Source organism: Impatiens glandulifera, chromosome 6, assembly GCF_907164915.1.
Source record: "Impatiens glandulifera chromosome 6, dImpGla2.1, whole genome shotgun sequence".
Classification (NCBI taxonomy): Eukaryota; Viridiplantae; Streptophyta; class Magnoliopsida; order Ericales; family Balsaminaceae; genus Impatiens; species Impatiens glandulifera.
The window spans coordinates 2297516-2316990 of NC_061867.1; the positions used below are offsets into that span (position 1 = coordinate 2297516).

Sequence of the window (19475 nt, forward strand, 5' to 3'; positions counted from 1 at the left end):
AATATGAGTTGTTATATCTTAAAATTATAATATAATAGGGTTAAAATTTTGTGGAGGCTAATAGTCTAATTTATGTATTATTTATTTAAATAAATTAATTAATATATTGTCATTTACTTATTATTGTTTTTTACTTAATTTTATACTTATATATTTTATTTTATTTTGAAAATTGTCAATATATAAAAAATACTTAATTATATATATATAATAATATAATTATTTTTTTTTAAATTAAAATTGTACTATTTTATTAATTTATGAGAAAAAAAAGGCCCACTTATTTCCCAAGCCCATCTCTTTCCCTCGTCCAGAACTATACAGCCGACTGCTCAATCCCAGTTATTGCGCCGCCGCCACTCCTAACCCTCGCCGCCGCCACTCCTAACCCTCGCCGTCGCCGCTCGCCGCCGACGCCCGCCTCCGGTCACGCACTGACGCCAGGTTAGTTAGTAATTTTTCTTCTTGATAGTATTGTTTAATCTAATTGTTACTTAATTACATTAGAAATTAGGTTAAGAATGACTTAGGTTAGGTTTAATTGTATATCTATATCTTTGATATGGGTTGTGATGATTTTCATCAGCTGTTAGTTTGAATTTGAATCTGTTTATTTTGAGTGAAATCCATTCTTCCTCTTTGTAGCTGATGGGTAAGGGAAGATCCAAGAACAACATATCACAGAATGTGTCTAATGTTTCACCTGTGATCATGGAAAAACCATTAGGAAAGAAACAGACAAATGTCAATGCAAAATCAATGATGAAACTTGATCATATTCGTAAATTGGCAGTTTGGGCTAGTGGAGAAGCTGCCTTACCATCTCTAAATGCTTTCTTTGGATATCGGCTGTCTGCTCTTACTGAAACTCTTGGAGCTTCTCAGGACTCGTCTTTGCTTCAGTGTCAAAGGTTTGTATGGTTCTTTTATTCAAATGTCATCTCTTTTATAATTAATTGTCTCGGTTTGAAAACACCTGGAACTGGATTTGGACAACAACAAATGTGACAATATATAGGGAATTGATCTAAGTGGGATATTCTTACTGCATTATCTCCTTTTATGTTGTTTTTGTGTTTCCTATGGATTGCAAAGGAAATGTTGAAATTATTTGTAAAGTTGATGAAATCATGTGAAGAAGAAGAATTGTTTATGTGGTGAACTTAATCATTTTGGGCAGATGCGAATCAATTCTCCATCCTGGCATTAACTGCACTGTAAGAATAGAGAAGAACAGATATACGAATACATGTATAGAGAATGAGATACATGAGAGAAAGGTGTTTCCAAGGAAATTTAGCGATTTTAATGCTAAACGCAACAAATGTGACATTATATAGGGAATTGATCTAATCAGAGCATAATCTAAAGCATCTCCTTTTATGTTGTTTCGTTAAATCAATTGTGTTTCCTATGGATTTCAAAGGAAATGTTGAAATTATTTGAACAAGAACAGATATATGAATACATGTATAGAGAATGATATGCTTGACAGAAAGGTGTTTCCTAGGAAATTTAGTGATTTTAATGCTAAACACAACAAATGTGACATTATATAGGGAATTGATCTGATCAAAGCATAATCTAAGTGGGATATTATTGCTAAATCATCTGATTCATCTCCTTTTATGCTGTTTTGATAAATCAATTGTGTTTTCTAAGGATTTCAAAGGAAATTTTGAAATTATTTGGACAACAACAGATATGTGAATACATGTATAGAGAATGATATATTTGAGAGAAAGGTGTTTCCTAGGAAATTTAGCGTTTTTAATGCTAAACACAACAAATGTGACAATGTATAGGGAATTGATCTAAGTGGGATATGTTGTTTTGATAAATCAATTGTGTTTCCTATGGATTGTAAAGGAAATGTTGAAATTATTTGTAAAATTTATGAAATCACATGTGAAGAAGAATTGTTTATGTGGTGTGAACTTAATCATTATGGGCAGATGCGAATCAATTCTCCATCCTGGTGAAAACTGCACTGTAAGAATAGAGAAGAACAGATATATATGAATACATGTATAGAGAATGAGATACTTGACATAAAGGTGTTTCCTAGGAAATTTAGTGATTTTAATGCTAACACACAACAAATGTGACATTATATAGGGAATTGATCTAATCAGAGCATAATCTAAGACATTTTTTTGGGGATCTTCTTGCTAAATCATCTCCTTTTATGTTGTTTCGTTAAATCAATTGTGTTTCCTATGGATTTCAAATGAAATGTTGAAATTATTTGGACAAACAGATATGTGAATACAACATGTATAGAGAATGAGATACTTGACAGAAAGGTGTTTTCAAAGAAATTTAGCGATGATTATGCTAAACACAACAAATGTGACATTGTATAGGGAATTGATCCGATCAAAAGCATAATCTATGTGGGATATTCTTGCTAAATCATCTCCTTTTGTGTTGTTTCGTTAAATCAATTGTGTTTCCTATGGTTTGCAAAGGAAATGTTGAAATTATTTGTAAAGTTGACGAATCATGTGAATCAATTGTTTATGTTTGGGCAGATGCAAATCAATTCTCCATCCTGGTGAAAACTGCACTGTAAGAATAGAGAAGAACAGAGGTGGCAAGACAAGGAGACACAAAAAACCAGATGTTTCTTCCACCCAGAACAGTGTTGTTTATACATGCCATTTCTGTTCACATCAAAACCGAAGGCGAGGAACTCCAAAAGGTCACATGAAGAAAATATGTCCAGCCAAACCCAAACTTGTCAAAAAACAGGAGCCTTTATTACCAGTTGTAGAATTGGTCACAAATCCAGACAGCTTTTCTGAGGTGAATAATAAGGATAATGGTGAAATAGTTGTTGGTCCATCAACACCATTAGTGGGAACAAAAACTATGACTTTGTTGGAGTCTAAACAAAGAAAGAGGAATCGGTCGGGTAAAAAGAAAGCAACTGAATCTGATGACAATTCAAATGTCGTCGATTTAGGGACTTCGAGGAAAAAGAAGAAGACTTGGACTAGTCTGAAGGAAATTGCTGAGAGGAGTGAACATGATAATGATATTAATAACCATAAATTTGCTAATTTAAAAATCCCATTCTTACTATAATCAGTGTATTGATTTTAGTTAATTTATTTGTAAAAATACTTTATAACATTTTTTAAGTTTTTAGAATGTTATATTTTATATTTTGAATTCCCTTGTTATGTAATATACCCTATGTTATATTTTTGTTTTATGTAATATTTTTATGTGATTTTAAAATACTGTTATAGATTCTTTCTAGCAATCCATTTTAAGTTTTTTCTATCTCATGTATTATTATTATTATCTTTTAATTTAATAAGCTTAAGATTTTTTTAGTTGGAGGATATAATTTTTAAAAATTGTTAGACTGAAAAATGTATTTGTTTGTATTTAATATAAAATAAATAATTAACTTAAAGATAAAATGTTTTAATAAATAAATATTTATATATATATCATAATTATTTGTTAGGAATTGTTTATATCTGAATTATTTTTTTAAAAAAATGAATAATTATAAAAGTTTAATAATATATTTTTGAAGTAAAATATTTTTTTTATAATTTCATTAATAAATAAATTATTAAAATAAAGTTTTAATATGAAAATAATATTATTTTTTAATATAGTAAGATAACACAACACCTGTGATTTTGCATTTTTGGGTATACAATTTTGACACTAAAACTATAATAATATTAACAATAAAATTTAATTACTTAAGATTTGTATGAATTCATTTACATTGTAAAACTCATTTAAAATATATATATATATATGTATCATTACTCTCCTTCATATTTTCTCAACACCGATTCCGTCACAATTTCATCCCGAACACTAATAAACAAAATTAAATATATAAAATTATTATTATATTTATTTATTTTTTATATTTTATAAAAAAATTACGTTTAGTTTTTTATATAACAAAAAAAAATCACAAACATAAATGTCCAACTTGTAATCTTTGTCAAATATAATTCTGAACATTTGTACTACAGAAGAAATGATCAGTGTTTACATTTCAGCATTTATCAAACTTTTTAGGTTTAATATATACATAACAAAATATATAAAATAACTATTATATTTATTTATTCTTTATATATTAGAATTTTTTTCTATTAATTTTCAATAAATTATATAAAAGTCATTTTATATAATTTTTATCATATATATATTTTAAATATGGTATGAAAGTGTCCGTACAATTTTTTTTAAACCGAAAGGAACCGTTAGGATGATAATGGGACGATTCGGGGCGAAAAATACATTTATCAACCCGTCCCGTTTTTATTTTAGAGATTTTTTTATATCATCACCGTCCCGTTCGATTTTGAGGGACACCGTTAATAAAATATTAAAAATAATAAAAAATTATTCAATAAAATTATATAAACAAGTTTTTTAATATAATATATATGATAATATATTAAAATTTTATATTAATATAGAGTAATAAAATGACTCTTATAAAATTTAATGAGTAAATAAATATATTGGTGATTTAATATATTTAATTATGTTTATAGTGTTCGGGGCAAAATCGAGATGAGATCGGAGCGGGGACACAAATATCATTCCCGCTCCATCTCCGTTCGGTTTCGAAGAAAAACCGTCCCAAGCATGATAATTCGATTCGATTTCGATGGACAATTTCAAATTATCATCATTAAGAACCATACGATAAATACACGATCCATACTAATTCGTACATTGTGCTCTCAACTCTTATATTCGTAAAAATGGTAGAATAATTATGAGATTCATGAAAAAATATTCTATTACTAAATGAGCTTAAAGAAAATCTTCAATCAATTTTAAAAATCAATTTTTATAAAGCAAAAATTTCATATAATAATTAAAAGATCTTTTATCAATTTTAATTTCAATATTTGTAATGAAAATTTGATTATAATAAAGATTATGGTAATATATATATTAAAGTTGGTTTTGGAATTGATTTGTAATCTCAAATTAAATTAAATTATTGTTTAAATAAAAAATAAAATGAAATTGAATTTCTAGAAGTTGAATAAATTATTTGTAATTAATTAATTTATTTAATTAAATAAAAAAATGGAAATAAAATACATTAATATCCTTTAGAAAAATAAAATAGTGTTATTATGAACAGCCATAGTTCTAAAGAGAAGGAGAGAGAAAGAAGAACTACGATGAGTAATCGTCGCTTGCATCTTGCAAGCGATGATGATGACGATGAAGAGCTCGTGCCGCCGCCGCGGCGTTCGCGTTTGCGTTCAAGGAACAAGGAAGAACCGAAAGACCAGCAAAGGAAGAGGAAGAAGTTAAAGCTCGTGGACGAAGATGACGAGGAAGAAGAAGTTGGAGGAAAGAAAACTAAGGAGGAAGGACCTTCGACTAGCGGAAGTGCTGGGGATTATGAAAAAGAAGAACCTGTAGCTGATGCTAATCCAATTGGTGATTCGATTAGGGTTTCTGGAAAGGGACGTACTAGACGTGGTCACTTTGATTCGTTTGAGTATGATGGAATTACATTTGAACTTGTGAGTTTATTTCTAATTGTTGTTTTTAAATGATTAGGGAAACTGGGTATTGTATATTACTATAATTGCTTGATGTTAAATATTGTGTTCTATGTTTGCCCCTGCAGGAAGATCCTGTGTTGTTAGTTCCTGAGGATACAAGACAGAAGCCTTATGTTGCTATAATTAAGGTAATTACACAATCCTCATGTTGGAAATTTGATACTAACAATATGTGTACATTTTTATTGCATGTTTGTATTGGGTAGGATGGTTGTTCAATTGTCTTTGATTTTATGCACTTTATAGTTATATATATATTTCCTTGGTTATTGATTTGGTTGGGTAATGCTTCTATTGTCTTTGATTACGTTCGAGTAGTCACGATTCACTAAAAACATTTATTCAATTCTTTTGATGTAGATTGCTGCACTTTTGTCTCATTTCATGTGTGAATGGCGTTGATATATGTCTAACATAGGTTTATTGTCTTTTGTGTTGATTTTATGCACTTTATAGTTATAAATATATTTCCTTGGTCATTGATTTGGTTGGGTAATGCTTCTATTGTCTTTGATTACGATCCGAGTCACGATTCACTAAAACAATTATCGATGTAGATTGCTGCACTTTTGTCTCATTTCATGTGTGAATGACCTTGCTATATGTCTAACATAGCTGTCTGTTAAATCTGAATTGACACCCAATTTTCTGTACTATTTTTATTGTGCTTGTTCACTTATATTTGCATGGACAATATGGTATGTACAGGATATTTCTCAAAAAAGAAATGGGAGTGTCATGGTTACTGGACAATGGTTTTATCGACCCGAAGAAGCAGAAAGAAAATTAGGTGGGAATTGGAAATCACGTGATACAAGGGAGTTGTTCTATAGTTTTCATCGAGATGAGGTCCCTGCAGAATCTGTAATGCATAAATGTGTAGTTCACTTTATCCCTCTAAACAAACAGATCCCCAGACGTAAGCAACATCCTGGTTTTATTGTACAAAAGGTGTACGATACTGAACAGAAAAAATTGTTCAAGCTCACTGATAAGGATTATGAAGATATAAAACAGCATGAAATTGATCTCCTTGTTCAGAAAACAATGTCTCGAGTGGGAGAACTTCCAGATGTAGAGATACCAGAAAGCTCTAATGAACAAGAAGAGAGAAACAAAAGGCTTTTTAGGAAAAAAACTATGGCACCCCTTGATGTTTCAAGGGATGATGAAGGGACAACTAGATCTGGTCAACAGTTAAAACCAGAAACTCCGGGAAGTGTTACAAGTAATACGTCTGAGTATTACATCATTTTGTCAAATTTTAAAGTCCTCACTGGTGAAACACAACGTGACAAGTGGTTAGAAAGGATTCTTCAAGGAATTCAGTTTATTTGCACTTCAAAGGACAATCCAGAAAGTATTGACAAAGATAAACTTGGTACTCAAGGCATCAATGGGGCAAATGGTAGTAGCTCAAAAACTGCAGATGGCTCCCTAGATATTAATGTAAGTAATGATTAGTTTGAGTTATGTTCGCCTAATTTGAATTTGTTGGTGTTATGTTGGAAGGCAGAGGCATAACTGACTTAGAGCTACCATGTTTTATTTCACAGAATGCTGAAACTTTTCAGTGGCCTAAAGCTGCTGTTCCTGCTGTGACTGCACTTGAGAAGGCTACACATGAAGCCTTTTCTTCAGATTTTCAGAAGTATAACCAGAAGCTGAGACAGCTTTTGTTTAATCTCAAGGTCAGATGACCCTTTTCCTCTAGTTTTATGGTTGATTAAGGAAATGATTAAAATTGAAAAAAATAGCACCTGATTTAGTAATAGTTGACGTTTGAGATAAAGTAGGAATCTTAGTTTTGATGTTATGCAATTTATTTATTTGTTTTGATCTATGTTCTTGAGAAAACATTTAAATTCTGATCTTCTTTTACTGTTTCCTAATCTACTGACCTATTAGTACTTATTGTATGATCTCCCTATTGGTTTTTCCTGGTAGCTTTTTGTATGATAGTGGCATGCAACTCAGGGGGCAAGCTTCAGTAGGTCTGAGCGCTTATTTAATTTGAAGACTGCAAGTATTCCTGATTAACTTTGAGCATTATTAAAGCAAACTATCTTGCTGTGTCCATCCAAGAAACAAGACATATTTTCTTGTACATTTATAGTTATTATATTGTTAATTTACAATATGCTAACTTTGCCTTGTTTCCGAATCTTTTTGACAGAATAATGCCATGTTAACCCGACGAATGCTAAAGGGAGAGTTGGAACCCTCAAAAATACTGAACATGTCACCGATTGAATTGAAGGTATGGTTCTTTGTCATCACCATTGACCGACATTCATGATTTTTCTGCATGAAAGGCCTTTCTCTTCTTTGCATGAATTTAGGTGTCTGAACTCCCAGGGGGTTTGGCATTTCCTAGTGGCTTGACCATGAATCCATTTATGGATATAAGTGATGCGCAAACTTGGTGCTAATTCAAATGCATATACTGTTTACATTCACAAGTCATGTATCTTATGATCCTAATAAGGAGTTCTGAGTTTCACACAGAACAATGGTTGTTATATCCAGTAATTCTTTGTAATGATTTCCTGGCGCACCATGATACCTATTTTCCAAATCTAGTGTTGCTTAATTGTTTTTATTCTCGGACTAGTGTTATTTATTGATAATACTTCTATTAATTCTTCCTTAAGGAATGATAATTATTTACATCAAAAAAGATAGATTTAGATTTGACATTATACAACCTTTTCTAGAATAGAAAAGTGTGTATTGGTGTTTTTGAAATGGCCATTTTTAAAATTTTAAAAAGTTGAACGCAAAATGTTTTTATTTTCAAATGTTTACAATTACAGAAATGAAATTACAAAACAAGTAAAGGCCTAGAAAAGAGTGCAATGGTAAGTCCTATGCTAACTAATTGATTTTCAGGAGGGTTTAACATCAGAAGAATTAGCAAGCAAGCAGCCTGAAGAGTCAGAACATATGCAGGTACAATTTCTCATCTTAATGTCCAGTTTGGTGGATATGATCTAAGAGTTTTCGACAGGTTAATCACTGGTAATGTGGATAAGTTGTTTTTTCTCACTTCTCGTGTTATAAGATATAATTGTATTATGTTGCTATGCCTTCATGTTGCATAACTTACACCATCTAATTAATACTTAGAATTTATAAAATAGTCCTTACTTACTTTTTCGATCTTAGTGTCAATTTTTTTTTTCCAAATAAACTTACACCATCTAATTAATACTTAGATATTTTCATTTGGTTTATTCAACATTTAGTTTTTGAGAAACTTAACTCAGTCTACAACTAAAAATTCAGTATTCCTCGTTTAACTCTTATAGCCGCGCCTTATAAGCTAGCCATTAAGGTGGGAGAGCCCGGGTGTTATTAAACCCTACACTAGAACCCTATAATTTCGATGTATTCAAGTCCCATTCCTTAACCATTAGATGGTAGCAAACTCACTTATATGCATATTTTATTTGGAGCTGAATTCTTGGAAGATGCCCGTTATCAGATGTCTATTTCTCATCCTTGTTTATTTTCAAATGTCAATTGCCATGGCTTGTACTATGATAGATGGCTGATGCGCGCTGCAAGAGATGTACTGGAAAAAAAGTAGGTATAAAAGACATTATTGGCGAACGCTATCAGGTATTAATTTTTAGATTAGTTCCGATTCTAAGAATTCGCGGTAAAGACAAAAGGTGGGGTAATAATAATAATAGGTTATTTGTTGATTATTACAGTTGGAATGCATTGGTTGTGGTAATACATGGTTTTCTTCTCGAGATGAGGCTTCTACACTGACTATAAACGAGCCAATACAACCAGGAAGTGTTGGAATTGCACCATTGGCCACGGCTAAATTTGAAGATGTGGAAAAAGCTCTCGTGAGCCCAAGAGAAGTCGGAGGAGGAGATAATAAGTCTGCTGTTGAAATTTTGAAAAAGTCAACGGAAGCCTTCATTCCGGTTTTGGATACACAGAAATCCCTTAACAAATCACGAACCAACGAAGGTCCATCCACCACCAAAGTTGAGGATTAATATGGGATTTGTAACAAATAAGGTGATCTGTATATGGTAGTTGATAGACTGATGGAAGATAAGCGGTTTTGAGTGTTTTTTCAGGTTGTTTTTTCTCTATGTTTCCATGTGGGAAAATATTAAGAATTTTTGAATCTTATCTAGTTGTTTTTTACTTGGAGCATAATATGACTGGTTATGCCTTTTTTTACTTTGGTAGTTGGTTTCTTGACTAAGTTTTATATTGCATGTTTGGTTTTACTTACATTGACAGATCAAAATAGCTACAAACAAGGATGGTGTTTATTATTTTATTATTCTACTGTTAGTTTTAAATGAGAATCAAATTTAAATCATATTTTCACTTAGATAAATTGTGATTTGGGTTATGTTTTGAATAGGTTGAATTAGAATAGAAAATGTGGTGAAATGAAACAATAGTATTATAATTCTATTAAAATTTATTTTATAAAATTGTCTCAAAGAAAAAATTGACAAGTGTAGTAAACCTAATAAGATTAAAAAAAGTAATATATAAAAATATCAACAATATCCATACATTAACAAGTATAGTAAACCTAACCAGATTAAAATAAAGAATTATTATGAGTAATAACATGTTTTTTATAAAAGAAAAACAAAGAAAAGTGAAAATAAGAATTTCAATTCCATGTTAAGAGATTTATTTAAATTTGTATGAAATTATAATTCTAAATCTATTTTTTTTAGATTTGATACAAACTATATTATGATTTTTAAAATTTTCATAAGTAAAAAAATAAATATCACAAGTTCAACTCACGTAAAAATAAATAAATATAACGAGTTTAATTTTAACCAAAAATATTTTAAGAACATATTTGTCAAAAGTTAAAGTTATGACATACATGTTAAATTAAAAATAAACATAAATTCCATATTTATCATATAAGAGGTAAATGTTCAATTTTTCATATTTATTATCATCACTCAATTAAAATAATTTATATATTTTTTTTTGACACCGTTTCATGTTCGCTGTACTTCAGCCCTTATCATTAAAATAACTCAAATTTATTGGCTTTTTATAAAATTTTCAATAATTTTTATAAAAAAAATTACAATTAGTTATTTATTTTTTAAGAAATTACTAAGATTCCATATTTTGTATACTAGAACAAAAACAAATAAACACTCATCTTTACTTCTATATTCACAAACTCCTAATTAAAATGTGATTTCCAGAAAGGCTAGATTCGCTACAGTTGAAAAACATACATTATGAAGAAAAAAAATACATTTATTGAAATAACTTATAAAAATGGTGAAATTAATTATTAGATTTAATAAAAATATAAAATAAAAGACAGTGAAGTGATGGACCAACTCAAATTCAGATTCTGTCTCCCAGACCAGACAAATTCATTTTGTATTTGTCTCAAGATATATAGTTAATTATTTCTTATATTTTAATATATAATTTCATATTTTTCAGTTATATTGACACAAAATAAAATAAACGAAAACAAAATTTATTAAATTACAATAATGAAAGTCATAACGGTTGTTTTCTCTCAATTAATAGTGGAGACAATCAAGGATAATAATTAAGAGTTAATTTGTTGTTGTTTTATTTTTCAAAACATAATTAAATACATGAATTAAATTATTCACAACTTTTATTTATTTAAAAATAATATCACCATCTAATACATTGTTAGTGAAAAATTGAACTTTGAAAACATTTAATTACTTAATTATTTTTTTTATAAATTAAAATATCCTAATTGGTTCAACAATTTAATACAAATAAAAAAAAAACATTTCAACTTTTTATAAATATATAAAACACAAACAAGTATGATTTAAAGAGGATCGTTATTAATTTATTTATGAAAATCAAGAAAAAAACATTATTATTGCATATTATAAATATATATTTTAAAAATGGTCCATATGATATAGACAATTAGATTCACTTTATATACTATTTTCAATATTTTGATATAATTACTTAATTCCATTTATTTTTTTTTGAATAAAATAAAATAAATATTTGTTGAATCCCACTAAAGATATTACATTGTCTTTATATTTTGAGACAAAGACTTTGCAGATAATAAAAAGAAGAAAACAAATTCACAAATCAAAATATTTGATTTTTCAAAAGAAAAATCTATAAAGACAATAATATTCCATATGATTTTTTTCTTTAAATAAATTGACCCTTTTTATTACATTTATTTTATTTTTTTTAAGTGAGAATCAGAATTTTTAACCCATATGTTTAATATTGTCTCCAAAATTTAGATTCCTTTAAAATTAAACTAAAATTAGAAAAATTATAAAATAATTTAAAGACTTTAATTATACTTTATCTAATTAAATTATTATTTCCCAATACTATATGATCATCAGATTGTGACAGTGATTCTTTATTTTATTATATTTAATAATTCATGGACATTTATACCCTTCAAATCAGATCTGAACATCTATTTAATAAGGGGTAATATCGTCTTTTACTCAGTCTTCATCTTCTTTAATGGCCGTTCAAAGCTTAGACCTCGAAAAGAAGAAAGACGCACCTTGATAGAGACAGTAGCCTGAGAAAAGAAGAGAGAGAAAGATAATTTAATGGAGAGAGAAAGCATATGAATCTATAATGATGATGACGACGAAGGAAGGTTTCTTTAATGGACATCAATAGATGGTTGACAGTGGCTTGTCTGTTTTGAGAGTAAGGCATGCTTCTTCGTATTTCCTTTTTGTCTCTTTTTTACTTTACCATTATTGTTATTGGGTTTCTGTAAATGATGGGTTTTTTTCCAATTTTGATTTTGATATGAACTTCTCATTGATCATTGATGAACGTTATGTGTTTGATGAAATGCTTCATTGGGTTTTTGCTTTTGGATTACTCAACTGAAATCTACTGTTGTGGGTGTTTGTGGGTATGTGTTTAATTGTTCTTTCTTCGTCTTGAAGCTTTGAATTAGATTCTCTTGATTTTGTTTCTTAATTTAGGGTTTTTAAGTTTTTTTTTTCAGATCTCAGTCTTTCTCATTAATGGTTATGATTTGTTTTTTATGTAGATAGATAGACAATGGGGATGATTGATATGGAGTTTGATAAGTATTGTATAGTTGATGCAAATTGTTCATCTTTTATTGACAAGAAAGGAACTGTGAAGAAGATTAAACAGGATTTCAGTAGGGATATCAATTTTCATCGTTTTCGTAGTTCATCTTGTAAGAGTAGTCCTACTCGGGATTCTAGATTGGAGGATCTGGCTATGAATTCGCCAAAATCAAGAAGAAAAATCGAGATAGCAAACAGGGGTGCCAAGCCTTTTACCTTTTTCGAAATTCTCGATTCTTGTTGTAATTCTGAAGAAGAAGATGATGATGAAGATGATGATCTGAAGATGAAAAGAAACGATATTGTCTTATCTTCAGATGGGTTTCTAGAGATTTCCTTTGATTCTCCAGATGGAAGGAAATTTGAATCTGCAGAACAATGTCGAAGTGGAGAAACAGATGATCAGAAGTTGTTGTTAAGGTTTGATTCACCAGGAAATTGTCTTTCGGAAACTGAAAACAACTCGAATACGAGCACTCCCAATTCAACATTGGGTCGTTTTAAGGAAAACAAGTTCTTCTTAAGGAAGAAGAAGAAGAGCACACTTTGTAGGTCATTGTTGAATGAATTTTCAAACACGTCGATAAAAGAATCCGAATCCGAAAGGAAATTGTTTTCCCCTGCTCATCTGCGAGGTTTTCTCAAGGTGGAAAACAGAAACGGGCTTCTGCCCTCGTTTGAATTCTCCATGAACTTTCCTGAAGATGTTCTCGTCGCTCAGACATTGAAAACAGACGATATAACGAAATGGGCATACACCTTTTCTTCATTTCGTAATCGAAGAAAATGCAGGAAAGGTAGTGGTTCTTCTTCTTCTTCATCTATGTTGGCTCAGATGCAAGTTTCCAGTTCTTCATCGTCGATTACGGAATGCGTTCTGTATGATAATGCGACAAAAGTAGGAAAGTGCGATGGTTTGATGAATTTGAATCCAAAAGTTGAAATTGCAGCCATAGAGATTGAGAGTTGGAGAGACGAGAAATGCATTTCGAGGATGGGGAGAGTGAATGTGATTACAGGTGCAGGAAAGCATGGTTTACCGCCGAGTGGCGATAGCATCGGCCCTTCATCGTTGCTTGAACGATGGAGATCGGGTGGAGGTTGTGATTGTGGCGGTTGGGACATGGCTTGTTCTTTAACTGTCTTGGCTAATCATATGTGTGCAGATAATCAACATTGTTTTCAGCTATTTCTCCAGGTAAGCATTCCACATCATCCTTTTTCGATTATCATTAGGCCTTGTTCATATTCGTGTTTTCGAAAAAGAGAATTATTTGGGTAAAAATACTTATATATATAGTGATTTTTTTCTTATAGATTTCTAGAAGAAAATATATTTTGGTTAATGATTTGAACTATTTCATGTTAGAAAAGAAAAAAAATAAATGATGTTGAACTTACGCAGATTTTGATATAAGTTTGATTCTCATTTAAAACACCTTAACTGAAATTGGGACAATAATCAAGAGCGGAACTAACATTTAAAATCAAACTTTTCATAAAGTCACTCTGGCTAAAATCTTTTCATAAAGTCTATCCGGACAAAAAAAACTTTTCAGAAAATCTACTCGGGTTAGAATAATAATAATATAAAGTAACAAATAAAATATACCTAGTTTACCGTCGTCCATTCCTTATAATAACGAAAAACCTATCAATAACAACAGGATCTTCACATACAAAATATTTTGGGCTGCCCGGGTAGGCTTGTACATAGATCCCCCTTGACCATGACTATCCGATGTTGTGCTAGCTTTATGCAAATGAAAAAAGAAAAAACTAGTCGATGAAAAAGAAGTGGGAAGAGAGTTGACACTTGATATAGAGTTTTTTCACAAATTCAATTTTGAGAAAGCTCTTTGTTTGATTGATGTGAGGTAATAATCTTAATCAATATTTGCTTATTATGTTTTGTTTTCAATATACATAGGGCATGAAGGATGATAAAACGCCAGCATTATCAATGATGGTGCTCGGGGAGGGGCAATACTCAATTGAATTTCATGCTCGTTTGTCGACATTACAAGCATTTTCCATATGTATTGCGATATTGCATTCAACACTATTACAACACCAAGAGCACAATGAGAAACCATTACTAAACCGTGATCAAATGAAGGTGTTTGCGGAAGAGGAAGTAAACCGATTAACAGCTGCCCAAGATGAGAGGAGAACCGAAATCAATAAACAAGTTTTTGTGAACCCCTCGTTTCTTGTTAACCCACCATTTTCGCCTATTGCTCGTGTCTAGAGACTGATATTTAATATATATTTATTGATTTTCAGTGAAGTGAAGTGTATATTTCAGAAAGGATGGTTTATTATGTGTTTCCTTTTATGATATAAATAGAGAAATGTCTAGATTATTTATTATCCATCATTGTTTTGTAACCATTTTTTTTTAACTCTTCAGGTTAATAAGTTATATAACAATATATCAAAAGGATTGAAATTTATTTGTTATAAACTTATAAAGCAATAATACACATACTAGGTGTTAAATTTTATTTATAAATATAATAAAAGAATGGTTTATATTATAAAACAAAAAAATTTGTAAAAAACACAAAATTATCGCCGTACAGGCGGGAATACTTACCACTATACTACAACGACTTTGTGAAGATAGTAATATATATATATATATATATATAATGATGCTTAATTTTTAAAGTGTCCGGATTGACGGGTCGAGAGTTGTGGTTAATTTGAATATATATATGTGAGAGTAATGAATACTTGGGCGAGAGTTGTGGTTAATTTGGATATATATATGTGAGAGTAATGAATACTTGGGTCGGATTGTGGGTTGACCCGTACATAAATTTAAAATGGTTAAAAATAAAATTAAGTATGGATTGAACTTGCAACCAAACAAAACAAGTATAACTCTTTAACCAAATAGGCTAATAACACTTTATATTTTAAATTTAACACCAAATTTGATGAACGCGAGACATTTTAATAATATAAGTTTAACTTTTTAACTAATTTATATATATATATATATATATATATATATATATATATATATATATATATATATATATATATATATAATGATGCTTAATTTTTAAAGTGTTCGGATTGTCGGGTCGAGAGCTGTGATTAATTTGGATATATATGTGAGAGTAAATAAATACTTAGGTCGGATTGTGGGTTAACACGCCTATAAATTTAAAACGGTTAAAAATAAAATTAAAAATACTATCACATTTTTACCGTAATATTTTTTTCACGATTTTTTTTATATTATTACTCGTGTAAATATATATACTAGTTGAATATAATCCTATCAATAACCCATGTCATCAAAATACAAATATCTAATATTCAAATCTAAAATGACAAAAATTAATTGAACAACAAATTAGGATAGTCCAAGGCTTATTTTTTTTTATTGCCTATTTGTAGTTCAATAAAAAAATCTAATGTATTTTTCTTCAACTATGGGCTTTTTCTATCTAGGCCCATGGAAATATAGCATTCATTTTTTTTTGTAGCTTTTATTGTTTGATCTTGATAATATTTTTGTGGCTTATGGGTCTTAAAAAAATTGAAGTATATCAAGAATCAAGATAAATCCATTCACAAAAATCCAAATTCCAAACCTTAATAATGAAAAAACATTTAGAATCAAACAAAATCCTTACTGGTCCCAAATGTAACCCCATATGAACAATGACAAAGAACATAAACAAACATTCAATGAAATACAATTATTATTAGTCCAAAATGTGACCCCAGGTTCAAAGACACAAAAATAGACATTTACAATCAAACATTATTCTTAATATGCCCTAATATAGCCAGGCCCAAACCTAGTTGAGGCCCCTTATTAGAGTCTCAAACAATAGTTTAAAAAAAATATTAGTTATATATAATTAAATATTTTATACCTTAATCATTTTTACAAATTTATATATTTAAATATAAAATTAATTAAAATAATATTAATTAAATAACATGAAAAATAATATTTATAAAATTAATTTATTTGAATAAATAATAACTTTATTTTAGTTTATAAATATATTTATCTTTTTAATGTAAAATGATATAAAATCTTAAAATTTTATTATCGTAAATTTAAATTATAATAATTATCTAAAATCGTAAAATCCAAATTTTAATAGTCTATATCCCAAGTTAGTGTTAAGGATCAATGATAGATCAATAACAAAGAATTTATAAAAAAAATCTCAATTTTGATTAGGGGTAACAACAAATTATATCAAACATATTAGCAAAAAATACTTCAAATATTTGATTCTCTTGTATAAAATTTTCTTAACATATAAATTAATCAATTACACTAAACTAGTTTTTTTTTAATAATTGTAACAACATAATATTATATCTCTCAAAATTTTCTTATAAAACACAAAGTATATTAAAATATTGGTTGAATGAAGCCAAGCAACATGTTAGAAACAATCTAAAATTGTACTTCTAACAATATTAGTACAAATTCATTTTAATCCTTGTTTTAGATACTTTTATGATTTTCCTTTATGTTTAATTTTTTTTTGTTTCTATGTTATAAACTAATAAAAACACTTAAAAACTCTTAAAATACGGCTACCAAATTGCTCATTATTAGTAAGGTAGTGTGGAGCAGTCACTCGATTCGATTTGATTCGATAAAACTATTTTTCTGTTCTTTTTAAATTATAAAAAAATGTATTGTGTTTATTTGATGTTAATCCATATATATGAGTTTAAAATCAGTCCATTGTATTGAGGAAACAAATAATTGTAATAATAATAATAATACATATATCATTGTCATATCTCTAATAATTTAATCAAATATTATTATATGGTGTGGAAACTCACCTAACAAAACATTTCACTAGTTCTCCTCTTGGGATAGTCTCTATCTACCATTCTTGTTTTTCTCCCAAACTATTTGTCTTTTATGCAATAATACTAACTATTTTAGATTAGACTTTGTTTGATATTTTATAAACTTAAAGTAATACAAACAAATTACAAGTTTAATTACAATAGTTTCTTAAATTGGATGGGTAGGTTTCATCGGGTAAATCGGTTGAGTCGGTCGAGAACTCATTGATCTTCTCGAGAACTTCCGTAATCGTTAAAGTTTATTATTTGTCCATTGATAAACATTTTTGTGTCGTGTTGCTTTTTTTAATGAGTTTCTCACATTATTTTTTTAATACTTTTGTCGTTAGACTTCAACTACTCTCATTCAAATAAATAAATAAAAACTTTGAAAATGACTACTATTAATAATGCTCGTGCAATATAGTATAGGACCACTTAAAAATAAATGCTCATGCAATAGTATAGGACCATATTAATTTAGAATCTTTTTAGGTTTAACCTAGATATTATTAACCTTCTTATCAAGATATATATACTTAATATATGAGTCACTATTCAATTTGATCTGAATTTACACAGATCCAATTGGAATTGAAAAACATATGATTCACTTAATATAAGAAAAATAAAATTTGAAATTTTCTTATGTTAGTATTTTTTTAGATAAATTTATTTGATTAATAAATTTAAATTAATTTATGAAAATGCCTAATCTTAATGAAAAGATGTATATGATTGGATAAAGTATAATTGGATTAACATGTCTATATTTAAATAATATATATATATATATATATATATATATATATATATATATATATGTTGAATTTGTTTCTAAAATATAAAAAATAATTAAAAAAAAGTAATTACCTAGGTCACACTAATTCCTAAAAGCTCGAAATATTGTGTTTGATTAACTTGTTTGACCGGTCTATAAAAAATCCCTATTTTCTTTTCAATTTTTCTTCATTTTTCTTCACCTTTCTATGAAAAAATACATTATCTATTCTCAAATTGATTAAATAATTAATTAGTGAATAAAAAATATAACTAAAGTGGGATGAAGAAGAGATATTATAAATTAAATGATTAGTCTTACATCTTCTTTGACCAACTTAATTATTTATTATTCCCTACCGTTAGTATTGATGTGTAACGTTTGAAAGCAACAAATAAAAAATCACATATTTTGAATTTTGATGTTATTTAACATTTTTAGCAAATAATTCTTAAAAAAAACATTTTAAATTAATATAAAGATCATAACAATGAGCATGGTGTTAGTTTAACTTTTTAGAGAATAAATTTCAAAAATCTAATATAGGAATATATATATATTTTAATTCAATTAGCACTATTTCTCACCATTATTTTTTTTTTAACTTAAACTTTTTTTTTTTAATAAAATTGACTCTTACCCATTTAACTAACCATTGGTTTATCTAGGGAAATTGGATGAAATGATCATAAAATATCTTTAAATGTGTTGGTGACCATTGCATAAATTAAATTACGCAAATTACAGAATCGTCACGTGAAGAAAAAATCTGTGAAATTACCCCATCGCGTAACGCAAAGGGCACGATCGTCATGCGAAAGACACGGTCATTTTGAATTTTTTACAGGATTTTCCTTCGCGAGACGATTCTGCCCTTCACGTTACGCGACGGAGTAATTTTGTCAAAATATTTTGAATTAATCATTTGTACAATTAATTTATACGCTGGCCAATTACCCATTTTTTAATATCTTCTTAAATTAAAATAGTACATACCTATAAAATCATTCCAAATTTTCAAATTATAATAAAAAATAAATAATGAGAATCACATGTTCATATTAGATCTTACTAATGAATAGCTTCTGCATCAGTGTGTAGACTAGCCTACAGCCTATATTGATTGTTGTGATCAATAGAACTATT

At 28.8% G+C, this 19475-nt stretch overlaps 3 protein-coding genes across 8 annotated transcripts; all 3 read left to right on the top strand.

Moving 5' to 3' along the window:
• Nucleotides 1–298: 298 nt before the first annotated feature.
• On the top strand, nucleotides 299–3195 carry LOC124942379. Its single transcript, XM_047482869.1, has 3 exons — nucleotides 299–444; nucleotides 646–911; nucleotides 2535–3195. Exons 2-3 carry the CDS (start codon nucleotides 649–651, stop codon nucleotides 3088–3090), a joined length of 819 nt encoding a protein of 272 aa, XP_047338825.1. The 5' UTR covers nucleotides 299–444; nucleotides 646–648; the 3' UTR covers nucleotides 3091–3195.
• A 1951-nt stretch (nucleotides 3196–5146) lies between these two features.
• On the top strand, nucleotides 5147–9845 carry LOC124942149. Its single transcript, XM_047482578.1, has 8 exons — nucleotides 5147–5540; nucleotides 5648–5710; nucleotides 6291–7031; nucleotides 7139–7273; nucleotides 7759–7842; nucleotides 8475–8534; nucleotides 9132–9206; nucleotides 9302–9845. Exons 1-8 carry the CDS (start codon nucleotides 5190–5192, stop codon nucleotides 9599–9601), a joined length of 1809 nt encoding a protein of 602 aa, XP_047338534.1. The 5' UTR covers nucleotides 5147–5189; the 3' UTR covers nucleotides 9602–9845.
• Nucleotides 9846–12131: 2286 nt separating this feature from the next.
• On the top strand, nucleotides 12132–15078 carry LOC124941075. Of its 6 annotated transcripts, none has more exons than XM_047481337.1 (4): nucleotides 12132–12304; nucleotides 12459–12513; nucleotides 12655–13898; nucleotides 14631–15078. In XM_047481337.1, exons 3-4 carry the CDS (start codon nucleotides 12666–12668, stop codon nucleotides 14949–14951), a joined length of 1554 nt encoding a protein of 517 aa, XP_047337293.1. In that variant the 5' UTR covers nucleotides 12132–12304; nucleotides 12459–12513; nucleotides 12655–12665; the 3' UTR covers nucleotides 14952–15078. The 6 variants fall into 6 exon arrangements, with proteins under 6 accessions (XP_047337293.1, XP_047337290.1, XP_047337291.1 ...); XM_047481334.1 differs by having other exon boundaries at nucleotides 12132–12300; nucleotides 12437–12513; XM_047481335.1 differs by having other exon boundaries at nucleotides 12132–12300; nucleotides 12458–12513.
• The last annotated feature ends 4397 nt before the right edge of the window (nucleotides 15079–19475 follow it).

Excerpts from the sequence above, each read along its gene's own strand:
- LOC124942379 (XM_047482869.1), top strand. The coding sequence starts at position 649 with ATGGGTAAGGGAAGATCCAAGAACAACATATCACAGAATGTGTCTAAT. Across the intron at positions 912-2,534 it reads TCTTTGCTTCAGTGTCAAAG|ATGCAAATCAATTCTCCATC; the intron begins GTTTGTATGGTT and ends ATGTTTGGGCAG.
- LOC124942149 (XM_047482578.1), top strand. The coding sequence starts at position 5,190 with ATGAGTAATCGTCGCTTGCATCTTGCAAGCGATGATGATGACGATGAA. Across the intron at positions 7,032-7,138 it reads ATGGCTCCCTAGATATTAAT|AATGCTGAAACTTTTCAGTG; the intron begins GTAAGTAATGAT and ends TTTATTTCACAG. Across the intron at positions 9,207-9,301 it reads TTATTGGCGAACGCTATCAG|TTGGAATGCATTGGTTGTGG; the intron begins GTATTAATTTTT and ends TGATTATTACAG.
- LOC124941075 (XM_047481337.1), top strand. The coding sequence starts at position 12,666 with ATGGGGATGATTGATATGGAGTTTGATAAGTATTGTATAGTTGATGCA. Across the intron at positions 13,899-14,630 it reads GTTTTCAGCTATTTCTCCAG|GGCATGAAGGATGATAAAAC; the intron begins GTAAGCATTCCA and ends CAATATACATAG.